The sequence below is a fragment of the Lathamus discolor genome, chromosome 5 (genome assembly GCF_037157495.1).
Source record: "Lathamus discolor isolate bLatDis1 chromosome 5, bLatDis1.hap1, whole genome shotgun sequence".
In the NCBI taxonomy this organism is placed as follows: Eukaryota; Metazoa; Chordata; class Aves; order Psittaciformes; family Psittacidae; genus Lathamus; species Lathamus discolor.
Window position 1 is genome coordinate 85,877,462 of NC_088888.1, and position 26,558 is coordinate 85,904,019.

General features: G+C 40.4%; 1 protein-coding gene across 1 annotated transcript in view; it reads left to right on the forward strand.

Annotated features, from left to right (window-relative positions):
• Window positions 1-26,558, forward strand: part of DST (dystonin) — a 297,096-nt gene that overhangs the window by 132,804 nt on the left and 137,734 nt on the right. The window contains 17 exon segments of the mRNA XM_065681484.1: window positions 14,757-14,869; window positions 15,005-15,111; window positions 15,623-15,742; window positions 16,061-16,156; window positions 16,234-16,361; window positions 19,266-19,359; window positions 19,706-19,860; window positions 20,714-21,176; window positions 21,264-21,392; window positions 21,581-21,658; window positions 21,768-21,929; window positions 22,049-22,153; window positions 23,906-24,001; window positions 24,993-25,118; window positions 25,507-25,659; window positions 25,901-26,055; window positions 26,186-26,312. Coding sequence (XP_065537556.1) covers window positions 14,757-14,869; window positions 15,005-15,111; window positions 15,623-15,742; window positions 16,061-16,156; window positions 16,234-16,361; window positions 19,266-19,359; window positions 19,706-19,860; window positions 20,714-21,176; window positions 21,264-21,392; window positions 21,581-21,658; window positions 21,768-21,929; window positions 22,049-22,153; window positions 23,906-24,001; window positions 24,993-25,118; window positions 25,507-25,659; window positions 25,901-26,055; window positions 26,186-26,312 — 2,407 coding nt within the window.

The window sequence follows — 26,558 nt, forward strand, 5'->3', positions numbered from 1 at the left end:
ACATCAGAGGAGGAAGATTTAAGATCATCACTGTGCTCAGTGTTTCCTTTTGGTTGGTGACATCTCTCTCGTTTTGTATGTTTTTGGTTCCTGAATGGAGTAAGGGGGTTTGTATCTTAGAGGACCACATGGGGGTGAATTCTGGCCACGGGGCTAATCAGTGTGTGCCGATTTGTCCTGTGTCCTGTGCAAGGCTTGCAACTTTCTGGGTTTTATTACAGCACATTTAGTTTGTGCTGTATGCCCTGGGGCATATCATAGTGAAGTTTGAGAGTTTATGACTTCTTTGTAAAATACTGAAGTATTCCACATACCAAAGTCCCAAGTAATGCAGATTTGGTGTTTTCGTGCAGCTGCAGGGAACAGGCCCTGAAATGGATAATTCTGTTCTTGGATCTCCTCTTGTGGCACCGCTTAGCTCACTGTAGAAAGACTAGAGAGAGCCAATATACATGTGGTGTGGTGGGGAGTAGGACACTAAAGTAAAATGGGAGATGAGTCAAGCAGATGCAGATGCAGCCTTTTCCTCACACACTGTGTAGAGAGGCTGCAAGTATAATATACAGTGCTCTGAGTCCCAGAGAAGATAGCTGTGGCAGTGCATGGTAAAATGGAGCTGCATCTGAATCAATGAGGTCTTTTTTCTGACTGTGCTTCTGTTCTGGGTAGTCAGTCGGGGAGGAGGTGCATGCCAGCAAGACAGTCTTCTTTTAGTAACATTGGCAAGACAAAGGGAAATAGCTGGCAGAAGGCTAGGCTGTTTTACTTCAGGACAGAGCAGCCAAAAGAATGAACATAGCACAGGCAAGTATCTGAAAAAATAAACAATGTGAAAGATACAGAGAGATGGGAGGGAAAAAAAGGAAGGAGCTTAATGAGATGGAATAATGGAAAATAGTTTCCAGAGCATCTTCAGACCGTATGCCACTTCCATACAGCAGTGTAAGCTTTTCAGCTCAGCAACTAGTAGTTGTGGTACAGCTCAGTTAATAAATAATGCACAATTTGAGTTCTGTCCCCCGGCTGTGCGAATGTTAATGCCTTGGGATATGACTAAGTACCTGCAGCTGCTTTGCTGGAGTAGTGTTTCTGGCAGCGCTCTGTGAGTTTCATTCACAGTGTTTCAGTGGGGAAGCACAGGCACCTTTGACATGAGTGCGTTGCACAAAGCAAATGATTCAACGGCTGAGGAGCGAAGTACCCATTTTGTGTGTTTCTGTGCCAGTTTAGATTTAGCTTATCCTCTTCCTGTGCATAGCTTCTCCACCTAAGGATCCCATGTGCTTCCCAGGAATGTTTGCCATCCTTATCTGGTGTCTTTCTGCTGGGAGAGGTAACAGATTTCTGGACTCCATCTTGCTTGTTAAATCAGTGAGACTCCTCCACTGATTTCAGTGAGCTTCTATGTTTCTTTCTTTTGCCATTTTGTTGCACTAAAACGGAGATGATAATTTCCAGCTATTGCTCACAAGATAGGAATGGTCTTCCCAAACAGTCATCTGATATTTTTAACTACAGTGTTTTACTCCAGAGAGCTCTTTTAAAGTTTGGTTTGTGTTCTGAGCAGTAAGTAGGCTAAACACTAGCAGAATGTGCACATTTCTGGCAGTCATTCTCCATATGCTTTGTTTGTCCATTTTAGTAGCTCCCAGTGCATGGATTGCAGGTGGTTTCAGGAGCTAGGCTGAGGGTCCTGTGGGTGCTGCAGGCTGATGTGCTTCACCGGGGTGGGTGACCAGGTGTGTCTGCATGGGTGGTGGGGTTGGACTGTGGTGTGTGATCGCGAAGCATGCCTGTGGGTACGCATCTATCAGTTGTGGTGCAGTGTAGCAGCCTGTCTTGCACCAGTTATGCCATGCTCCCTGGAGATGTGCCTCTTTACAGAGCCACGATGCACCCTGGGCCAGGAGGAATATCCTTTCTCTGCGAGTGAGGATGTGACTTCCAGGCCTGGAAGTGATTTAAGTGTGCCCAGAACTAATTTTAGGGAGATGACATTTAGTGCTATGACAGTAATAATCATAAGGCTCAGAAGTACCCAGGAGTGTTCATGGTATCTAGAACTGCAGTTGTAGTGAGCGGCAGTAAGCTGTATGCTGGATAGAGGGTACACATGTACCCATGTCAGGGCACAGCAGTGGGGGTTCCCCATGGAGGGTCTGTCAGGACAGGGCCTGGCAGCCAGGGCCATCAAACCGCTCCAGCCAGGAGCAGGGCAGCAGGGGACACTGAGACAGCCCCAGCCTTAGTCCCAGCCCCCGGCACTGGCACCTCTCTGGGTGATGGGCCTGACAGGCGGGTCAGAGGCAGGCTGCACTGCTGCAGGGGCCATAGCTCAGCTGGGGGCCAGAGGCAAGAGCCCCAGCAGCTCTTGGGGGACAGGAGCTACGCTGTTCCTGAGGTGAACCTCATCTTTGTCACTGACATGGACAGTGGGATTGAGTGTGCCCTCAGCAAGTTTGCCGATGACACCAAGCTGTGTGGTCCGGTTGATACGCTGAAGGGAAGGGATGCCATCCAGAGGGACCTTGACATGCTTGTGAGGTGGGCTGGTGCCAACCTTATGAAGTTCAACCACAACAAGTGCAATGTCCTACACCTGGGTCAGAGCAATCCCAAGCACACCTACAGGTTGGGCAGAGAGGAGATTCAGAGCAGCCCTGCAGAGAAGGACTTGGAGGTGCTGGTCGATGAGAAAATGAACATGAGCCAGCTTCAGTGTGTGCTCACAGCCCAGAAAGCCAACCGTATCCTGGGCCGCATCAAAAGGAACGTGACCAGCAGGTCGAAGGAGGTGATCCTGCCCCTCTACTCTGCTCTTGTGAGACCTCACTTGGAGTATTGTGTGCAGTTCTGGTGTCCTCAACATAAAAAGGACAGGGAACTGCTGGAACAAGTCCAGAGGAGGGCCACAAGGATGATCAGGGGACTGGAGCACCTCCCGTATGAAGACAGGCTGAGGAAGTTGGTTGGGGTTGTTCATCCTGGAGAAGAGAAGGCTGCGTGGGGACCTCATAGCAGCCTTCCAGTATCTGAAGGGGGCCTATAGGGATGCTGGGGAGGGACTCTTCATCAGGGACTGTAGTGACAGGACAAGGGGTAATGGGTTAAAACTTAAACAGGGGAAGTTTAAATTTTGGATATAAGGAGGAAATTCTTTCCTGTTAGGGTGGTGAGGCACTGGAATGGGTTGCCCAGGGAGGTTGTGAGTGCTCCATCCCTGGCAGTGTTCAAGGCCAGGTTGGATGAAGCCTTGTGTGGGATGGTTTAGTGTGAGGTGTCCCTGCCCATGGCAGGGGGGTTGGAACTAGATGATCTTGAGGTCCTTTCCAACCCTAACTATTCTATGATTCTATGATTCTAACCTGAGCACAGACAGGCAAACCTGGTGCTTGTAGCCCTGACACCACGGCTGAGAGGCCTTTTCTGAGAACACAATCCACATGGGTCCAGCATAATCCCTAAGTTGGTCATCTGTGAGGCAGGGAGATGTCAGTGTCTAGTTCTAGGTGACAGGTCTGGAGTGGCAGGTTATAATTACTTCCTTTCCAGGCATAAGCAGTCTTTCTAAATTGTAAGTACACACCAGCTTCAAGATGTCAGGAAATTGCTGAAGCTGTGGAGAGCTGGGTGAGGAGCTGGGCTGTGAATCAGTTGACAGTGGGCAGGGAGCCTCCGCCCTCAGCAGGGCTGAGACCTCACCTGCTCTTAATGGCATGTCAGAACTGTTCCATCTGGGCTGATGGTAGTGGTCTCCATTTATTTTCTCCTTGTCCAGGCAGCGGATGCCAGCACTTTTGGGGGCAAGCCACCTAAAATTATGGTGCAGAACTGCAGGAAGAGGGCATGGATTTGCCACATTCACTGCTCCCCCAAAAGTGTGTGGGAGAATCAGGACAAGGCCAGCATTTCCCTGGCATGAGTAACAGTAGGAGCATCATCTGCAGCATCTCTGTGGAGATCAGAGAGCTGGTGTGTGGTGTGGGTGAGCCAGGTTCCTCCCCATCTCCCAGCCCTGTGTGCACACACAGCTGGACTGGCAGCACTCTGCTGCATCGCCAAGCCTTGGGATACAGGATCACATGCACTCAAGTCAGTCTCCTGAGCAGATGCAGGGTATTTGTTTACTTTCCTCTTGAGCAACAAGGGTTAGGTTGTCAGGGCATTTTGTAAGGGCCTGCAGTCACTTTCTTTATTACTTCTCTTAAGAATATGAATGAGTTTCCAGTGATACTGCAGTGTTCTTTAGATCAAGGAAAGTAATTTCATGAATGACAGAAATGAGAGGAAAAAATTACTCTATTCGAGGTACTTGGCTCCATATACAACTTCTTTCTTCTGTTCTTTCTTCTTTTTTTTTTCCCCTCCAAATTTAGGTGAATGAAATTTGTTCTTAAGTGAGAAGGTTGCTTATGTTTTCAACAGTTTCCAGTGGTCTGTGTTTATAGGGTAAGATTGGGAATTACTTGGCTGAACTTTTGAAAAGTATCTAAAGCTTCTATTTTGAAACATCCTATACATGGTTAAGTCCCTGGGAAACAAATGGGTCTCCACACTGGTCTCAAGAATTGCCTCAGAGGGCTCCATTGCAGGCCCTGGATTTTGCTGTTATTCTGTCAAATATTTGTTCTTACATAGAAAGACCAAATGAAATTATAAATTTAAAAGTCAGTTTTAATACTGAACATTACCAGGTTTGTTAATTGTGCGATTTTATTTATGTATCAACTTTCAGACTGTTTTTTGAACCTCTACATGTTTTTTCAGATCTGTGATCAGGCCATTAGTTAAAGCTACAGGTGTGCCCAGGAGATTTGAGAACATGGTGTATGTCATCTATTATGTAATTTGCCTTTTATAACTTAATTTTTCATTGAAGACGTCTGTTATTTGCTTCAATATGTTGTGTTGGAAGGAATCTGACTTCAGGCAGTTTCAAAAGTACGTGATGTTTCTTTCATACCATCATATCATATGTGCAGCAAAACCCTGTAAGACAGACTTCAGAGTTGGAGGCTGACTTTAATCAGCGTGTAATGCCCAGATTCTCCAGGAGATACTGCTGCCTGCACACTGGGCCCTTCATCTTGCAGCTCTTACCACCTCAGGTGTTTCTAGTCCCTAGACTGTGTTTTAGGTAAATGCTCTTCATTTCTGTTTTCGTTTTCTTATGTATGTTCCTTTTGCTCAGGAAAAAGACTGCATCTCATTATTAAAATGTGTACAAACAGTTGATATCTCTAGAGAATGAAGGCCACTTTCATTAGGAGTTGTATGTCAGAGTGGAGCTAGTAATCAGAATGATAATCTATGTTATACTTTGCAGATACATTTATTTTAAAACAAAGCGAATTCAAATAAAAAGTTATCTCAGAGTAACAAACTGCTTATATTTTTGACCTCAGACTGCCCTGAGCCATTGGTACATAAGGGCTGCAGGCAATTTCAGTGGAAAAGTGTCTGCAAATAAAATTTAAGACATAGCAAAAATAAGAGCTGGAAGATTTACAGTTAAATGGCATCTATAGACACTTTATAAGGCCAGTGGCTACTGATACTCAGAAAACAGACATGTTTTCTGACCAGCTCATCTTACTTTCTAAAGAAAAAAGGTGAAGTATGGAGGATATGAAAATAAGATTAACGTCAAACAGATGCTTTTGGTAAAAAATGCGTGCACTCCTTTGCACATTTTGTTTTTGTATTCTTACAAATTTTTGTAATAGAGAGGCAATTTTGTTTTTAGCATTTACAAAAGGAATTCCAGCAAGAGCAGTATGTTCTTGTGTAACTAGATAATAGCATTTAATGAGTAGCCCCAGCGGTGCCTGTGTGGTGAAAAGCAGTGTTCAGGAAGCACTGCAAGCTCAGTTCCCAGATGAAGCTGTTTTTTAAGGTCTAGTCTCAGGTGTTAGGTCTGTTCTAGTAAATGAAGTCTTGAAAGCTGTTCTGGGTCGATGTTGTCCCCTGAACTGGGCTTATGTGTTGCCTGGGAGGGTGTGGGTTGCAATGGGCCATGGCCCTGCTATGGGAAGGACTAGCAATTAGAAAGATATGGGCACATGATCTGGCCTTCTGTCAACTTTCAGCATAGACATGTCCAGTTATATCTGGACTTTTGGTGAATTTCAGCAACCTTTCAGAATGGTCAGGAAAAAAGTGGATAAACTGTGTTTAAGTAAAGCAGCAGTCTTACAATCAAGGAGGACTGTAGTTTACACATGAAGGGTTTGAGGCAAGAAAACAAACAAGGTTATTTCGTGTAATGCTATACCAAGGCTTGCCAAGACCACATGCAGACAGTTGTCTAAAATTTTGGCACTACTTAACAAGGATGGTAAGCGTTAGAAGTGCTGCAGAGAGGGAAAGTGGTGTGAGTCTTCAAAGGGATGCATTTTGAGCATGTTTGAAGAAAAATGTTTTTTACTATACTGTTAAAGGAATGTGGGGATCTGATCCAAAGCAGCCTTTGCTACTGGTAAACTTTGTGCAAGACCTTAATGATGCCTGCAGTTTTTAAGTTGTATGTGGTTTAGAGAGAGAGTGAGGAGAAAATGGTTACTATTCCCAAACAGAAGAGGAACAGAGGCTAACAGTGAATGAAGGACACAAAGAGTGTGGGTACACTGGGTGCTTCATGTGGGAGGAAGAGGAATAGAAGCTGCAGCAAAGAACATGTCCCCAAGGCAACAGCAGCATGATAGCTCCATAAATGCTAGACAAAGTGAGAGAGACAAATTTTCCAGGGTCACAGTGCTTTTCTTTTAAACTATTAATTTCATAACTCCGTGCACTGCCAGGATTAATAAGTGGATGTTTTTCGGAATGCAACAAGATAGATTCCTGCCTGCTAAATAACTGTTCTGGTTTAGAACAAGCTGTTTCAACCTTACCCAGAACGATTTGCTGTATATATATAGTTAATTGAACACTAAGCTCCTGGCTGCAGTGCATGTGGCGTCCCTCCGATGTTAAAACGTGTTGCAGCCGATCAGGTACTGACATGAACACATTCCTTAAGGGGAGGGATAGCGATGCCTCAATTTGCAGTAACACGTTGGAACACCCTGGGGGAATGAATGAGAAAGAAACTAAATATTACACAGTGTCAAGCCTTAAAATGCTAGGGGATATGTTGTAAGTAAAGAGATTAGCTGGGTTTGCTAGTTTCAGCTTGCTGTTTTGTGACTTGTAATTTATTGTTATCTAGCTTTAACAAAAAAGAGAATGTGAATTTGGTTGCATTGCCCCCACCTGCCCACCTGCCTTATTGTTCAGAAGCACGGCTGTTACTATTTCCAATGGTATTTGTTGTGTAGGAGAAACAAAGTTGACATTAAGAATTGACAATTTGGGAAAAGATAAACAGCATTTAGGGTGAGTAAAAATATTGATAAGCAAACATGCCTTTAATGTAACTTATATGTATATGCATACAACTAATTGGTTTAGAAATAGCAAGTAACCTCAACTGCAGTTTAATCGAATGCACTCAGAAAAATTCATTGATGTATGCTAGTGAAGACTGTATCAAAACAGAAGCAGAAGCGGGCCTGCAATATTAACATCTTGTGTGGTGGTGGTGGTTAGCCTTAGTAGGTATTAGATGGAAGACTTCCAGGCAGTTGGGCTGATTAATTTCAGTTCTGGACTTAAAATGATCCTTGTGTATACTTTTCTGGATCCTCCTGCAAAGCAGCAGCCGAATGAAAGCCAACAATCCCATACAGAGGGACCTTGACAGGCTTGAGAGGTGGGCCCATGCAAACCTTGTGAAGTTCAGGAAGGCCCCGTGCAAGGTCCTGCTTTTGGGTTGGGGTAATGCCAAGCACAACTACGGGCTGGGTGGAGAAGAGATTCAGAGCAGCCCTGAGGAAAAAGAATTGGGAGTGTTGATTGGCAAGAAGTTCAACATGAGCCAGAAGTGTGTGCTTGCAGCCCAGAAAGCCAACTGTATGCTGGGCTGCATCAAAAGAACGTGACCAGCAGGTCCAAGGAGGTGATCCTGCCCCTCCACTCTGTTCTTGTGAGACCCCACCTGCAGTACTGCATCCAGCTCTGGGGTCCCAGCAGAACAGGGACATGGACCTGTTGGAATTAGTCCAGAGGAGGACCATGAAGGTGACTGGGGGCTGGAGCACCTCCTGTATGAAGATAGGTTGAGGAAGTTGGGGCTGTTCAGCCTGGAGTAAAAAGGCTCCAGGGAGACCCTAGAGCAGCTTCCAGTACTTAAGGGGGGGACCTGCAAATGCTGGAGAGGGACTTCTTACAAGGGCATGTAGGGATAAGACAAGGGGTAATGGCTTTAAACTGGAACAGGGTAGATTAGATATTAGGAACAAATTCCTTACTGTGAAGGTGGTGAGGCACTGGAACAGGTTCCCCTGAGAAGTTGCATCTGCCCTGTCCCTGGAAGTGTTCAAGGCCAAGTTGGATGGGGCTTTGAACCACCTGACATAGTGGAAGGTGTTGCTGCCCACGCAGCTGGGGGGTTGGACCTAGGTGATCTTTAAGGTACCCTCCAACCCAAACCATTCTGTGATTCTTTTTGTAATAACTGAGGAAAAAAAAAAAATCCTGTGATGCAATCAAAGCTATTCTCTTGCTTCGGTCAAATGGAGATAAAGTGAAAAGTAAAACTTTGGATTGAAAGGCCAGGTTTTTCTTAAGGATGTCAGAAGTTTTTATCCAAAAGAGTATGGTGTCTCAGGAGTGGTGGCATATGTGTGCGTGACCAAGAGGTCTTGGTCTTCTGGCAGTGTTTTTGGCAAATTTGTGGCACATGTAGAAATGGTTGCCTCCCAGGCAGGATGGCTCAAGAAGCCTTTGGGAAATCTTTCGATCTCATTGCAATACCTCACCCTTCTTCCCTCTTGGTAACTGTATTAATACCACTAGGAAGCCAGTGTGTCAGGCCATCACTGCTAGCGTCTGGGGGAGCAGAACAGAAAGATCATTTGGTTGGGTTTCTTCATGGTCTCTTTGGTATTCAAACACTCTAAGGAAGGGTATGTTATTTATGATTATTTCTGTAGATTGCGCAGTGTGGGTCGAGGTTAACAGCTATGAGCCTTGATCCTATTCAGATTTTACCATAGGCAAAAAGTTGGCACAGTTACTGTACTATTGCTGGTTTTGTCACGACAAAACCATCTCATATTACAAAGAAATTGTAAAATCTGATTTTAAAGTTGGTGAAAGGACTGGCTGAGATTCTTTCTGGGTTTGTTGATGTGTGTAGTGAGCTTGAAATCTGCATTGCAAACCTCCTGCCAAGTTGTGATAAGGGCTTGTTAGGCATGGCTGAAGCTGAACTCCACATTTAACTAATAGGTCTTTGATGTTACAATGCCTCAATTGTGTCTTTATCTAAATCGGTATGGCAAATGACAGGTAAAGTTTTGCTGTGCTAACAAAGGTGGGTCAGGAGGCTTCAGCAGATTTATTAAACTCTGCTTGTGAAATCAAGGACATGCATGATAAAACGAATTATCTGAATTAGCTATGTATATTGTTATCTGAGAAAGATCCACAGTTTAGTAAGGGATCCAGAGCTTCTGAAAGGGAGGTGGCCTAGGATATAGTGAAAGATAGTGTTGACTCGGGAGTCAATGTTGTACTTCCTTTCCTCAGCATGGGGTTTTTGACACCAAGGAACATGCTGCAGAACCTCGTGCTGTGTGTCTGCATTGTGGGCCTTGATTCTGATGATGGAGGACATCTATTCCTCCTTCATGCCACAAAGTCATACCTGCTTAACATTTTTTTGAAGAGAAACTCTCCTCTTCCTCCTCTTTGAGTGATCTGACTGTGGAAAGAAATCTGACTTTAGTCTGCTCCCTGAAACTTGGGTTTCCAAGTTCTCTGAAACAGGGTTACTGAACACAGCTAGTCCTATAGGCCCTTTTATTCCCTAAGAATACAGAATATCATTCCCTTTATATTGAAGCTCCCATGCAATGATGGAAAAAAAAATCAGGAAAATAACTGTGGTAGGCATATATATTAGCAAAACATACCTCCAACTCTGTAAGTAGATCTCGTGGTCATGACAACGTACAGAGCACTGTGTCTGCAAACATTAAGCATCAGTAGAAATGCACAGGTCACAAGGGTAGTAGTATGTGTTAGTTGAAGGCCAGGAGTTATTCTTATGGTGTTGATGCCTCAGTCTTTCCAAAACAGGCTCTTTGGCAAGCTTGTTTTGAAAAAGACTTGGGCTTGTACCTGACATGGAGACACATTCTTCAGTAGCCTCCCAAACACTGACTCTATGTACAAGCTGGTATAAATATCTTCTAGTGGTTTTGAGGCTCTGTTAAGGGATAGGTTAAATGGTCACTGTTGCCACATAGTAGGTTGAATAATAAATTGATTTTGCTTCATCATCTCGTTTATAGATTTCCTGGGAAAGTAACAGGAGATACGTGTTAGAAGAGATAGAGCTAACGTGTCTGTTTTACATGGACATTTCCTGTTTTCTGATTACCTTCTTGATAATCTTTCTGCTATTAGCCAAAATCTCTAGAGTAGATGATAATATATCTCTTGTCTCTTCTGAAATATATGTTGAATCCTTTTTGCTTGAGAAGTCTCTATTCATTTTTATAAGTTTATTTTATGACTCTGTATTTTGGCATGGCCTTTAATTTGTTTCAGGAGTCTTCCCATCCCTAAAAAATGCATGAGTCTGTCTGGCACCCGTCCTTTTCAATTGTCTGTGAACAATGAAGCAAGGAATTTATTTAATTTTTATAGGCATTTTCTAAAGACAGCAGTGGAAAAGCTAAATGGACTGTAGTGACATGTACGCTTCACTCTGCGTCTTCAGTCATGTTTTCTCTGAGAGTTCTGCTTGAAACTCACGATATTAATACTTCTGCTCAATATAAGCCAAGAAAGAAATACATTTTAGTATCAGGTATTACTCAGGCAGCATCCAGGGGTTTGACCAAAACAGAATTGTCTAAATTGAACAGTTTAGATGGTTCATGTAAATAGCTTCAGGCTTGTTAGTTAGCCTTGTGAGCATGTTTAACAGTATTTTCACGTGGAATATTACTCTGTAAGCTTTCTCACTCGGAATATTACTGGTTTGCTAGGTGTTAGGTTCTGCCTATGGGAAAATCTACACATGCCTAACTTTGTTTATTATGCACAAGTCTTTGCTTTCAAGGAGTATTTCCTGAGTAGAAGGCTTGCATTTGATCCATTTCATTTGCTTCCCTGTGTGGTGCTATTTGTTTTCTTGACTTGATCATAATTTTGTCAGCTTCCTAATTGAAATTAATCACACCTTTTCTTTTTCCCCCCTCACTTCTGATACAAATTGTGTCTAATTTCTAACACCTACACTAAGATCTCAAATGGCAGGCACCGATCTTTTATAAATGAAATGATTAATGACTTGCGATGTAGAAGCCAAACTCCTTGACTTAGGTGTGCCCACAGCAGAAGCATCTCCTTTGGATGGAATGTTCCGACCCGGCTGATGTTTGGGATGTTTATGTATGTGTTTTGATGGCAAGGGCCCAGCCCACTGAAAAATCTGCCATAAGATGACTCACGGTATTATGACAGAAGGTAGAGTCATCGTCTTTTACTTAAAGTGCATTTAATTTAGTTCTCAATTGTGTATAAAACCACTTAATAGTTTATGCAAATTGATGTAAGATATATTTATACTACATGACAAATAGCTTCTACAAAACTCGTACTTTCTTTTTAGCTTTAAAAGTGAGAATGTTTGCCATGATGGATGGTGCTAACGGTAAATCTAATGTTTACTTCAATTAAGACAATTACATAAATATGTATTAGAACGATACTCATCAGAATTGCAGTTTAAGCAGTTAGTAGCATTTCAGAGTTCAAAGGAGAAATGGAATACTAAAGATACTGGAAAATAATTGTCAGCCTTTATTATACAGTCCCACAACACTCACCGTGCACAAACTATGCTTGATAATACCAGATTCCCTTGATTCTTCAGAGGAGCATGGTGTTCAGTGACTGCAGCACTGAAAACTATGTGTGACTGCTCAAATGCAAATTCACATGTACCTAGTTAGTGTACAGGTATCTCTGCCAGCTTACAGCAGATAAAAATTACTTTTATTTAAAATCATGAGAAAAAACTCTTTAAACAAAGGGAACAGTGTTACAGTCTGATTTCCTGAGGCATGTTTTTTGGATACATTATTCTGGGACTAAAAAAAGGCTTTTAGTGAGCTCTGGGAGGTAAGCTCCTTTTTTGTGGCTTTGCAATGTATCCTACTATTTGTGAAGAGAAGAGCGTGACCTGCAGAGTGGAGGTCCCAAGCCCCTGGCAGTGTGCACTTCCCATGGTCAGTACCAGGTGCTTTTGTGTTCAAGACGTAATACCTGTCTTTTCCCTTTGTAAACTATCAGTGGGTTTCTTCTCAGTCAGTTGTTAAGCCTCTGCTTTAGACAACCGAAGACAGAGGTGAATGCTGTCTTCTGTAGTATTTTCTGGTAGATCAAAACATTAGATACAGACCAGTTAGACTAAGTCGGTATGCTGTGTATTAAGTGTATAATTAACTGAAAACAGCAGTGTTCATTGCAATTCTCTCTTGTTCTTAAAGGGGAACTGAAATAACCCTATGCTGGTACGAGTTGCAGTGATAGGAAGGTATGTTTAAAAGGCGGGGAGGCATCTCACAGATATCTGTGATTTTTTTGAGTGATATATCATTTTAGATATATTACTCAACAGCAGTTGTTTTCATCGTTTTTTTTTACCTGTATCTCTGTGAGATGCAGATGAGAACCTTACCTCCTCTTCATATTCTGAGAAGATTATCGTGTCAGTGTCTCTACAGCTTGCAGCTCATTTTCTGGGAATAGTCAAGGCTTTTACAGTAACTTGTAATTTCTTGTTCTGAGAGTTGGCAATCGAACAGGCAGTGTAAGTGATTCTTGAGCCATTTTTATCAAGTGTGAAACAAATGTAAAGAAGGCAGGAGAAAAAAAAATAACCGAACCACCAGTATACACTTACAGAAATCTGCTTCTCTTGTCAAAACTGTGCTGCGAAAGTGATCTTTATTACTCATATTATCTCCATTATTGTGGCTGACATAAGAGACTGGAGTGCTCTGTTTCCTTTTCTAGTATTGCCTTTTATTTTTCATGGATTTTCTGTGCTGCTGAGAGCAACAGATGATATTGGTTTCGTTGCATTGTTTCCATTGCACTCAAATTCAGAGAAGAATAGCATGAGCTTGGTCATGCTCCCACTAAGCATATTGGAAGTGGAAAGTCCTGCTGGTTTAGGAGGATTATGTTTCTTTTTACACTGCCTACGTTTTATTAATTGAATGTTCTTTCAAGAAATAATAGGTGCAGTATTGTTATTGGTCTGGTAGACTTGTCTTCTAAAGAGCACAAAGAAATCAGGGATTCTGAATGGCTGAAAAGAAAAACATTTTTATTTACAGTGCACTTGTAGTTAGTTCAAAGACAAGCTTGTATTGAGTTTCACCTTTTTGTGATCAAGGGAATTCTGGGGTGTTGCCAAATGAAATGGTACCATTCGTTTTGAACAATGTGAATATTTAACAGTTTTATTTCCCTCTGTTGCAATAATACAAAGCTTCTGCTAGGTAAAACTAAGAAAATAGTTTTTGTAGAAAATGAGAAAATTTAAGGACTAAGTTGTTCACTAAAGCTTGGATGTCATGTTTTTTTCTTACAGGATTTTGTTTTAGGGTTTCTTTTCCTCAGTGTGGGACTGGTTTTCAGTAGTGTAGGATTTCAGTATCAACAATTTCAGACCCTTGTGACTGTAGTTAGCTTCAGTGAGCTGAGTTTTTGCTTAGCATCTTCAAAAATCCCTTCTTCCTTTTAGTTGTTATGGCTAAGAGGATTCCCTGTGCTGAAAGAGACAGACAGTAACACACTGCCCTGAGAACTGCAAGATCTAAAAGCCAAGTGCCACATAGCAAACCTAAAGGACAGTATTAATTTGAAGTTTTACAGTAATTTTAAATGTAAAAGTAGTGTTGCTGGTACAGGGTGATACTTACGGGCCTTAAAAATGTTTATAGGTAAGACCGGCTTAAAAGAAGTATTCCAGAAGAGTGTTGTGGCTGGCAGTGGAATTTAGCAGGATGAGGGTGTGAAGGTGTAAGTGCATGGGCTGAGGATTGTCTGCAAGAGAACCAACAACAATGTTGAAGCAAAAGCAGGGCTTCAGTGCAGTTTGAACAAGACTTCCTTAAAGCCCAGTAAGAATAATTGTCTTCCAAGCTGAAGTGATGTTTTTGTGATGGAACTTGTTTCTGTATGGGTTCTAACATGTGCTGAAGAGTTTGATGCAGGATGACTAAAACTTGTAAAGGCAGTAGAAATGAACTTCCTCGTGGAAATGGGTCCTAAGGGAAAAGTGAGTTTAATCTCCTTAAGGGCAGTGGAAAGGAGAAGGTGCTATAGTAGAATGGCAGTGCACATTAAGAAACATGTATAAGAAAATACATACATACATACATACATAAAAGGGATGGCTAAAACATTTACCTTGTAGATAAGGAACTGAAAGTCTTGTAGTTGCCTGCTGCTTGTGTTTGTCACTTAGTGCTGACCTCAGTTGCTTCACATGATTTTAATGAAATCTTTCTTAATGAAAGGTCTGTTGCTGTATCTATCCATTGTCTTGGTTTGATTTACTAATACAGCAGTAATTTAAGGGTGGGAAAGAGTTGTAATCAAGTATTACTTTTTTTATTTGACAGGCCGGACCTGATAGACATGAATACCGTTGCTGTTCAAAGCAACCTTGCAAATTTAGAACATGCTTTTTTTGTAGCAGAAAAACTTGGTGTTGCCAGACTTCTGGATCCTGAAGGTAAGATAACTGCAAAGGGCTTTGTTGCTAAAACCCTAACGTTAAAATAAAATCCAATCTGCCTGCAGGTTGTAGCATATTTGTGGGCATTCTTACAACTACATGATAAAGTACTGTTCTGTCTTGCTCTTTTAGATGTTGATGTTTCTTCACCTGATGAGAAGTCAGTAATAACTTATGTGTCATCACTTTATGATGCATTTCCCAAAGTACCAGAAGGTGGTGAAGGCATTAGTGCAAATGTAAGTAGGAGAAAAATACTTGTGCAGTGTGTGAGCTTCATTAACACAGTTGTTGATTTCAGAATGTTAGCTGGATCATCTGTCACACTCCTCTTTCACATGGTTTTTCAGGTTGAGATTTTAGAGGCTTAGCAGGTATTTTAAGTTCTGGGCAAAAGCAGAAAGCTTAAACAAAAATACCTGAAGCTGGAGAAAGCTAAGAGTGAAAGCTCTTACTTTTCAGTTGTGGACCTACAAATTGTGCCTCTCTAATTGTGATCAGTTTGAAGTTTATTAAACTAGAAAATGTTTTGTTTTCAGTGGATTTATTTAGGACCAAAACTAGAGAGTAAAATCATGTATTTGGAAGCTTCAAGTGAACTGTAATGAGTAAGTAAATATTGTTTCAGAATTGCAGGGTTTAGAAATCTATTTTCTATGTGTGTGAAGACCTCAGAGTCAAAGATAAAGCAAAAATGAGCCCTCAGATTATTTTCTTCTGACCTGTGATCTGGGTTGTGCTTTTTGGTAGGATGTTGAAGTCAAATGGGTTGAATATCAGAATATGGTGAACTACCTCATGCAGTGGATCAGACACCATGTCACGATAATGTCTGACAGAACGTTTCCCAACAATCCTGTGGAATTGAAGGTGAGGTGTCATGTCTTAAACTCCTTGTTGGAATGACACTTTATCTCACTGACTCAAAGCATGCTTGAACAAATGAAGTGCCTGTTGATCTATGTAATCAAGTATAAAACAGTACTCCTTAACCTTTTTGGAGTACAATACATTACTAACACATGAACAATCAAAAGCTAATCTTTAGCTTGTCACTGATCATTTTTTGTAGAACTCAAGTAGAACAGGGTAAGAACGGAAGCTTCCGAAAAATATTAAGAGAGAATTTGGGAAGTAGGGTTACATTCACTGTAAAAAAAGTTGATGATGTTTTTTATGTTTCTGTAGGCACTTTATAAACAATATTTGCAGTTTAAAGAAACAGAAATTCCACCAAAGGAGGCAGATATAGTAAAAATTCAACAGCTATATAAACTGCTAGAGGTAAGTTTTAACAAGCATTAAAATGTATAAAGTTCATTTTCTGTGGCTTAAAATAACAAATATGTATGATTGCTAAGGTCTGGATAGAATTTGGACGCATCAAGCTTCCTCAAGGCTACCACCCAAATGATACAGAAAAAGAATGGGGAAAGCTTATTATCGCCATGCTGGAAAGAGACAAGACCCTTCGGCCTGAAGTGGAGAGGTAAGCTAGTGAATGTTTGGCAGGCTCGGTTAATACCTTTTCAGTTGGATTAATTTGTATTGAAAATTGTAGATGTCACCTTCCCTGGTAACATCCACATTATTTTTCTAGATCAACTAATTTTGCGTTTGTTCAAGGCCTGAATTTTTCTACCTACTTCACAGAAGCATATGCAGATGGAAATAACTTGGGTGGTTTCAGAAGGTCATGATGAATAGTATCTGTGCCTCAGATCATCAACACACTTAAACACAAATATAACCACCTTCTTTGTACAGTTAGTCAGAGCTAGGTTCATACCACTTTGCTGTCTCATTTGGACTTGAGTTCATGTAAGCAACATCCTCATCCTTTACATGAAATGTATATTTCACTTGGTACATAGCATTGTGGGCTAACAGTCTGTTCTGAGGTTTTTTAAAACTTGGCTGTACTAAAGAGCAGAGTCTTCAGACATGCAAAGTGCATAGGAGTCTTCCATGGTAGTAGAATGGGTGATACTGTTTGGAACATCACTAATAACATGCTGAGCGAGTTTAAAACCTTGGTACAGTCTTAGAGCATTTTTTCTTTTTAATGGTACCTCTTTTGAGTTCTGTGGCAGACACAGGTGCTGTCCATTCATTAATTAAAAACTAAAACCCCCAAACTTTTATCTAAGTTAAATGAATCATAGGGCTTCTACCTGCAGGTAGGGTTATAGACCTGGGTCTGGATTCATTCTGCTTAACTTTAAGCACCCAAAGGAAACTCGTAAGAATGGAACCACTTATAGAGTATCCTGGCACTGACTGTCTGGTGACAACAGGGTGATCATTCTCTCTGGTTTAGGTGACTGAAACTGTGAAGAATCCAGATCATCGTGTAGGAAGTCATCAGAAAGACAGATTTTAGCCAGAGAAGATCCTAATTAGAGTTAATTAAGTATGTGTCATGCTTACAAAGGCAAGAGCAATGTCAGGTTCAATGCGAGGTTTTGATTCACAGCTTCCTGCTGCAGAAGAAGTTTCTATGGAGGAATACAAGGTTGTCCCACCTTGTGCAGAGCAGAACACTGGAAAAGGGCAAAAGAAATACAGCTTACTAGACTTGTAGGTTAGTCTGTCCTGAGCTGCCCAAAGCAAAGTTAGTGCCTGCCTTTGCCAAAAGGAATCCTGTTCATACTTGCTGAAAGGTGGATTATCTTTGTTGAGAACGTGTAGAAATGACATTAGTTTGTTTTTACTTTTTTATTCAGATAGACTGAGCACAGGATAAAATAAACATAAACGTAAACTCCTTCCCATATTTCAGGATTGCTAAACACTTAAAGTGACAGGTCATATGGTGATGGTCACTTCCTATGGTGGTCACTGTAAAATGAGAGAGAAAAGTTGATTAAGTGATTCTGGCTTAGTGACCCAAGTTAAAATTGTTGGCTGATCTGGACAGAAGAACTTGGTCCATATTTGTTGTATTGGTCACTAGTGGTCACTAATAATGAGGTTTTGATATGGTTCCTGGGCTGGGATTTGGTTGTGGCAAAAATGTGACCTTAGCTAATCTTGAAATTTGGCAAATCCTAAATACTGCAAGTCTTGTGAATACATCTGAATGTATCAACACAGATTGACAACATGTGGCTGGATTGCTGCATGAGATCGAAATTAGTGTGATGTCAGTGAGGAGAGTGCCAAACTGAGCTCTTGTTTGCACAACTAGCAGAGTTTGGCATTACTGCAGGGGTGTGTCTATGCCTTTGCTGTGCTCTTCTGTGTAAACACAGTCATGGTGTGGGTGTGGGTTTTCAGGAGGTCTGAAAAGCAGGGGATAAAATACTGAAAAAACCATCCCTAGTCCAAAATCTGTGTTAAAACAAAAACTCAAGGGCAGTCATCAGATTTTTCTTACTTTTTTGTGGTCAAAATAGCAAGAAGCAATTAGCTCTGAATATGGAACAAGTTCCATATGGAAATTTGCAGGAGGGCAGATTAGTGGGACAGGGCAGTTAGTAAACATGCATACTCGGGCAGTGGAGTAATGATGGTGGGTTGGATGGTGTACAGGTATCTCAGATTATATTGTGGTATGTGCTGATTAACCGTGATATTCCCCCAGTTTTATCGTGCAGTTCCACTTGAAGGTAAAGGAGTTAGCCCCACCTGGAAGTGTTTTGTAGCATACTGTGGAGCGTGGAGTTCTTACTTCACTCCTTTTTGAAACTTTTCATTGAAGAGTCTGAGAAACACTGCAAGGACTTCTTTAGGGTCTTATTTGGCTTACAGAGACTTAGTGACACTTAAATAAAATATTTGGCTTGTCTATCTCCTAGAAACGCCCTAATGTTACTGCCTAGTCTGTACTTGCAAAGCTTTAATGCAAGGTAGGGAAGCCAAAAGCAAGGTAGCGTACATAGCCCCAGGTAAAATCCTTTGAAGAGCTGGCAGAATATTAATTGCTGGGTTTTGAATATGCGTACCGAAGCCTATTTAAAGGAGGAGTACTGCATGTTTCAAAAGCCAGTAGTGAAATTTCATCCCTAGGAGCTGTACGTTTTGTAGGAGATTTATCTTTTAATTTTTCAGCAAATGTAAACAGCCAGAAGGTCCGTGCTCTGGACGTAAAAATGAATAGCAGTAGTTATAGTTATCACAGCAGTGATTCAGTGTTTAGCAACAGTACTAGTGCTCGAACCAGCATTGACTCTAACGAGAATTTCCTTTCTGTTAATTGTGGTCCCACACTGATTAAATCTTGTATAAGCTTTGGTAATGGCACCTTAGACGGAAACAGGTAACTTGGCATATGTATTTGTGCTTTGTGTTAGATGCTGTTTATTTGTTTTTAAAGTCATGCAACATGTATAGAAAATATAAATAGTATTTATGCTTATTTATTTTTCTGAAATGTTCTGGCATTACCTAGGTTGGAAATGCTGCAGCAGATTGCAAACAGAATTCAGCGGGACAGCCGGAGCTGCGAAGAAAAACTAATACTTGCCCGGAATGCTCTGCAGTCTGTAAGTCAGTTGGTGATTTTACTTGTCTGTGTTCATGAACTTAATGCAGTGGAATGGCTTATTAAGAAAGAAACAAGCAAACAAAAACCCTTTATGATTTTTGAGTGCATAGTTAATAGCTGCTACTTTTATTTGCTTTGTACTGTTAATTTAGCATTTCTTTGAGAAAATACCAAAAAGTGCCTTGAGTGAATTCTGTTACATTTTTTTTTTTGTCAGTAGTTAGATAAAAAGTTTTGCAGTTGTTTCAAGATCAGAATTTTCTACAAAAATATTAGGATTTCTTCATAGTAAATGTCTGTTCGGTTTAGCTACAGGGCTTAATGGCTTTCTCTTATTTATTCAGGACACCAAGCGGTTGGAGTCGGGGCTCCAGTTCCAACATGAAGCAGAGATAGCTGGTTATCTTCTTGAATCTGAGAACCTTCTCCGCCAGCAATTGATTAACACCCAAATTCTTACTGATGGAAAATACTATCAGGCAGACCAGCTTGTGCAAAGGTACTTTACAGTGTATTTATATAAATAAATAAGTAAATGGATACCCATCATGGACAACATTTTCAAATCATTATGATTATGGATAAACTTTACAATCTGTCACTGGACACCCAAATTAAGATTATCAGGTATTCTGGTGGGTACATTGCCCATAAATGTTGAAGATAAGAAGAGCTGTTAGTACACATTTGTGAAAATGAAGTCGTTCATCAGAACATGACTTTAATGTTTAGTGATATCTGAGTATAAAGATGTTAGCTTGTGTTTCTGCACCTAAAATGCTTTTAGAATTTCCTAACTTTGATTTCAGAAATGGAGGCAGGATATCTGGTGATAGCTGTAGGTGTCTTAACAGGTAATAAGTGGGGTAACATTAGCTTATATGTGTCAGAGTGTGTACAGTCTTAGCAGAAAGATGCATTTAAACAGCATAAAGCAATTTTATGAAGAAGTGGCTCTGAAGTTTTTCAGAATTCATCCTGGACTGGGTGGGTTCAAGCACAGAACAACTCCTTGGCAGTGAACTAACTGCAAGCATTTGATCTGCTGCAACATGTGGTATCTTGTAAGATTTCTGCTGTGCTAATTGTTCCCTGGAATCGTGTATGGTGCATGCCAGTGCCCATACCATGTTGATTTTCTAGTCATCGCCTGATTTCTCCATGTTATCGGTATTTTTATAAGTATAAGCTGACATACTCTACACCCTCTGATAGAAATGCTTTTTTATAAGTATTTAAGTACGACTAAAGTGTAAGAGATCATGTGAATTCATATTGCTATTTAGTTCAACATGGTAAACCTTAATCATAAGCATTCATCAAAATGATTTTCATTTATTTCATTTTAACAGAGTTGCAAAGCTTCATGATGAACTGATGGCCATACGGACCGAATGTTCTTCTGTGTACAACAAAGGGCATGCACTGACAACAGAGCAGACAAAGCTGATGATATCAGGAATAACTGAAAGCTTAAACTCAGGATTTACAACAAATCTATCCCCTGAATCAAATGCTGCAATGACCCAGGGTTTAACACCTAATTTGACTTCTTCCAGCTTGACATCTGGCCTTTCATCAGGCCTTACTTCCAGACTGACACCAACCATCACTCCCGGTTACACACCAGGCATCCCACCACGGTTAATTCAAAGCTATGTGACAGGAGTAGACAGTGGGACTCTGCAAACACTCAAACTGATGCAAATTAGGAAACCTCTGATGAAATCAGCTTTTGTGGATCAGAATTTACCAGAAGAAGAGGTGAACATGAAATTTGTCCAGGACCTATTGAGCTGGGTGGAAGAAATGCAGGTAGCAATCTTTATAGAAACAGTTTGCTTCTGATGATTACATTTATTCCTTGTAGGTAGCGGGTAATTTTTCCTTCTTGTTTGTAAGGTGCAACTTGATCGAGCAGAATGGGGTTCAGATTTACCAAGTGTTGAAAGCCATTTGGAAAATCACAAAAATGTCCACAAAGCTATTGAGGAATTTGAATCCAGCCTTAAGGAAGCTAAAATGAGTGAGGTACAGCACCATATTCTTTATTTCTTTAGTTACTTTCTTACTGGGTGACCCATAAACTAATGTTGAATTTTTGAACTGTCTGTCTTAGTTTTACTTCACACTAGATGACGCATCATGAAATCAGCAGATCTAATAGTTTAACATATCTAACCTATTTGTTGTCTTTTAACCTCATATGCCAAATACAGATCCAAATGACTGCCCCTCTTAAACTCAGTTATGCAGAAAAATTGCACAAACTGGAGAGTCAGTATTCAAAACTCTTGGTAAGTTTGTGATACGTCTCTGATGCTCAGCTTTTCAGTGTACGTCATCTTTGATAAGGGATGAGCTTTAAATGCTGATATTTGTAAATCTGTTTTCTTTTTAATTAAGAACACGTCAAGAAATCAGGAAAGACATCTAGATACTCTTCACAATTTTGTGTCTCGTGCTACCAGAGAGCTGATATGGCTCAATGAAAAAGAAGAGGAAGAGGTTGCATATGACTGGAGTGAAAGAAACACCAATATAACAAGAAAAAAGGAATACCATGCAGTATGTATAGCATAACACAGAGAGAATACTTAAATAATCTTTCAGAATTCAAGAGATTCCTAAAACATTTCTGGTTTTCTTTTTTTCTTTTTTTTTTTTTTTTAATGTCTGGATAAAAGGAGTTAATGAGAGAACTTGATCAAAAAGAAGAAGTTATTAAATCAGTTCAAGAAATAGCTGAGCAATTGCTTCTTGAGAATCACCCAGCCAGGCTAACCATTGAGGTAAGTTAGTAAAAACTACGAACAGGAGAACAGTTTTGTGATTTAATAGACTTTAGATTTTTGGGGAAAAGAAGGGAAGTTGTAACTCACAAGGAATTAAACAACAAAACTCTAAATAATGGGGGCTTTTTAATTACTTCTTCTATGTTGCTGTTGTGTCTGTCTTTGTTTCCAAAAAAGTAAAAACATCTTGGGTTGCTTAGATAAAACCCTCCTGAAATTTAAAATTGAAATTTCCAGAGTGGGTCTGCGCAGATATTTCTGGTCATGCACTCAGCTTTTAGAGTTGTTGGTACAAATTGCATTGGCAGACTGGAGGCACAGAGCAGTCCTTATGTGGTTTCTCTCCTGTTGTACTGAAAGAAGTTTCAGTAGAATTTTTTTGTCATTTATGTACAGGTTCCAATTACTGTTTATGGTTGTTTTCATAATGAAAAGGGTTTGGATGTTAAAAATCTGACCAGGTGATGTGATTTACTTCAGGATTGATTCAAGTTGTATATTATAGGTAAACCATATACGGAGAATTTATTGTAGCTGTTGTAGGGTCATAGCAAGTTTCCAAAGGGGAATGTAAAATACTTTTCCCTGTAGATCTTCAAGAAAAGAGTAAATACAGACAGTGGGTGGTAAAAATGGAAATAATAAAAAGTTGTCTTATTGTATAAGAATTAAAAACCAGAGAGGATGGATTTTTATGATTCTCTAGCTCAGTGAGTTTATATCTGCATCAACTGGAAACATGAAGAAAACTCCTCCCTTCCTTCCTTCTCCTGACATTTACATTGAATAATAAATGACTTTTTATGTAACATGGAGAGTTCTGTTCCTTAAAAGTATATGCTGTTCTAATGGCCTCTTATCAGTGGGATATACTTAATATATGAATATATTAAATATGCGTATTATGAAAACAGACCATCACAGGGAAAATGATTATGCAGGTTATGATGTCTGTAATAATGCTATATTGGGACTTTTTTTTTTGGGGGGGGGGGGGGGGTAAGAGCAATTTATAGGAAATTGATGCCTTTTCTGCAAAAGAATCTAGGTATTAATGCATCATTTTGAAATTCATTGAAACCAACGGAAAAACTCTTGAACTCCCCGAGAAGCATATGGAACGGAAAAATTGACACTTGGCTGATTTCAGAAAGTCAACAGTACCCTCTACTGGTGAGCACTCGTGCAGTGCATCTCTAGTGGCAGCACCCTGCAGACAATGCAGGCGGCCTCAGTCGTGTAGGGTTATGTTCTTTAAGTTGCCGTGCAACTGCTACACAAGATCATACATTGCAGCGAGTCCTCACCAGTTATTTTTATTGTGTATTCAGTGTTACTATAATAATCTGTTTTTTCTCCAGGCAGAAATCCAGCTATTGTGACTGAGTAGAGACACAGAATTGCAGATGAGTGTAGACTGGGGCAACCTCAGGAGATGTTGTCCAGCCCCTTCTTAAAACAGTGTCATGGCTTTTAATGGCTGAATTCTGAACAAGCCTGAGGATGGTGATTTCACAGCCCCTCTGGGCAAGATTTGTTATGCTTGTTATGCAAGATTTGACTATGCTGCAGGGACAGGTTTTTTTCTCACTTGGAATTTTCTTTGCTGCAGCTTGTTTTTCCTGGGTGAGGAGGTCAGGTGTTGATGTTTGTGTTTGCTACATTACTTTTGTGTTTCCAAAATTCTGTAATTGTATGCATGTTTTAATTTTAATTTCCTTTTATAAAAGATATCTCTCTTCCTTAAAGGCCTATAGAGCTGCTATGCAGACACAATGGAGCTGGATTCTTCAGCTCTGTCACTGTGTTGAACAGCATTTGAGAGAAAATGCTGCCTATTTCGAGGTAAGAAAGTAAATAAATAAAAACGTGAAATGTTTTTAAGATTTTTCCGTAGTCAAAAAGTTCTACCGAATGTGATAGTTGCTGTCTCACAGCAGTTGTAGAATTGACAATTGTCATATGCAATCACTAGATGATAAGCCATGCTCCCACAGTGTTACCAGATCTGTATTGTCTTCACTGCAGTTATATCAGTTCACAGCAGATGAAAATAAGTCCTGGCATTTTTTCAGAGTGCCACAGCTGCAAGTAGAGACTCTGAGAACAAAGACATGTTTTCTCCCTGTCATGTACAACTGCCATCAGTACAGCTTCTGCAGATGATGTAGAGTGGAGGGTGGTTGGTGATGCCCAAGGGAGAACATATTGTGGGTGATTGTTACAGGACTACCCAAATAGAAACAGAATGTAGGGGGAAGAAATGGGAATTCTGAATTTAAGAAATGAGGTTTCAGGGACAGATGGGGTGAGGGTTATCACAGGACATTTCCCTTCCCAGTTGTGCTTACCCAGGACCCTAGTACAGAGAGGTGCAGGTGCCCATGCAGAACTGCCAAGTGTGGCAGCTCATTTCCTCTCCTACAGGGTGCTTGCTGAATATTGCAGCTAGTTTGCTGCAGTTTGTAGGCTTTGTCTGTTCTTTACATATGAAAGCAATTGTAATTCTAAGGGAAGTAAGAATCACTTCAGAAAAAAATTTCCATTGCAGGAACAGTAATTAACTAAGGTTCAATAACTGCTGAATTAATTTTGCATGTCGGTAGTACTGAGAATAACTGGTCTTACAGTGTGTGCCTTCTTGAAGAGTACTTTTAGACCTGAGATCATGAGTAGTGTTGTGTGGTGAAGCAGTCACATCAAGCTAGTAGAAAAGATTATTTTTAAAGAGACATCACTTCATAGATGAAGCGATGAAGAGAAAAGCTTCATAGTGTAGCTGTTTGTATACTTTTTAGGTTGTTTAAGAATAACCCAGATGTTTATCTCATCCTAGTTTTTCAGTGATGCCAAAGAAGCCATGGAATATTTAAAAAATTTGAAAGATACCATATACAGAAAATATAGTTGTGATAGATCAAGCAGCCTTCATAGGCTGGAAGACCTTGTCCAGGAGTCTATGGTAAGAATTCAAGGATCCTATTAATGTGAGTTACAATTAAATGGGAAATGTGTAGATTATAGTTGAATATAAAAGATGTGATAAAATTAGTCCTTTAAAGTGAAGGGGAAAAAATTGGGTTTTAGAACTTACAGTTAAATAAGTGTATCTCTCCATGTGAAATGACTTTTTCATAACTTTGAAATACAGCTTTATTTATTTCTTTATCTTTAAAGTCCCAGATGTTGTGGGGAAACAGTGGCTTCAGAAAGATACTTTTCTTGTAAAATGTATTACTTTTAAGAAACACAGTAAAAGAAGTCATGAAAAGAAAAGCTTAACAGGATCAAAGAAGCAGAACTGTACTCTAGCCATCTCTTCTGACGTATTCTTCTCTTAACTGTTTTAGGAAGAGAAAGAACAACTCTTGCAGTATAAAAGCACAGTAGCAGGCCTTGTGGGAAGAGCAAAGGCAATAATTCAGCTGAAGCCAAGGAACCCTGACTGTATACTCAAAACATCCATCCCAATTAAAGCCATCTGTGACTACAGACAAATTGAGGTTAGAAACTTGAATTTCCTCAAATAAATTAGAGATGTGAGAATTAAGCTGAAGTTTCATTAATTACCATGTTCCTGGTGAATGCTGGTCTCTAAATTTCTTCCACCCTACTAAACAAGAGCAAATACTTGTGTTGAACATTGGTTTTCTTGTTCTGTTGCTTATTTGTTGACACCATATACAGAAGGTCTTTGTAGAAGTATTTTGTAATTAAATGATTCTGCTTTTCTGTTAATACTAGATAACTATTTACAAAGATGATGAGTGTATATTAGCAAACAACTCCCATCGTGCTAAATGGAAAGTCATTAGCCCAAGTGGTAATGAGGCCATGGTTCCATCTGTATGCTTTACAGTTCCTCCACCAAACAAAGAAGCGATAGATACAGCTAACAGGTAGGGAGAAAACAAAACACTTTAAAATAACACATTTATATGAAGCTTGGTTTAAAGTAACAAATTAACTTTCTTTTCCCCGTTTCTTGTGTTGCTGTGATCTAAAGTTTGGAGTCTTTTTATGTTTCAGGATTGAACAGCAGTTTCAGAATGTTCTGGCCCTTTGGCACGAGTCACATGTAAACATGAAGAGTGTGGTGTCCTGGCATTACCTGACAAATGAAATTAAAGCAGTTCGAGCTGGCAATGTTGCCTCGGTATGTGCTATGTCTGGGAAAGGCCTTGTAGCCATTCACTACAGTTCCCGGAAATGTATAATCAACAGTTTGCTGCCATCTTCATCTTCTGCGTGGGAATAGCTGGCAGTGGCCATGCTGGTTACCACTGTGCAACATTCTGCGTTTATCTAAGCAGCCATACACAGATATATTAGGGGAAGGAGAAGAGAGGTGGTGTCGTGAGAGCTACCTGCACCCTTATTGTGCTGATCTCTCTTATCACCT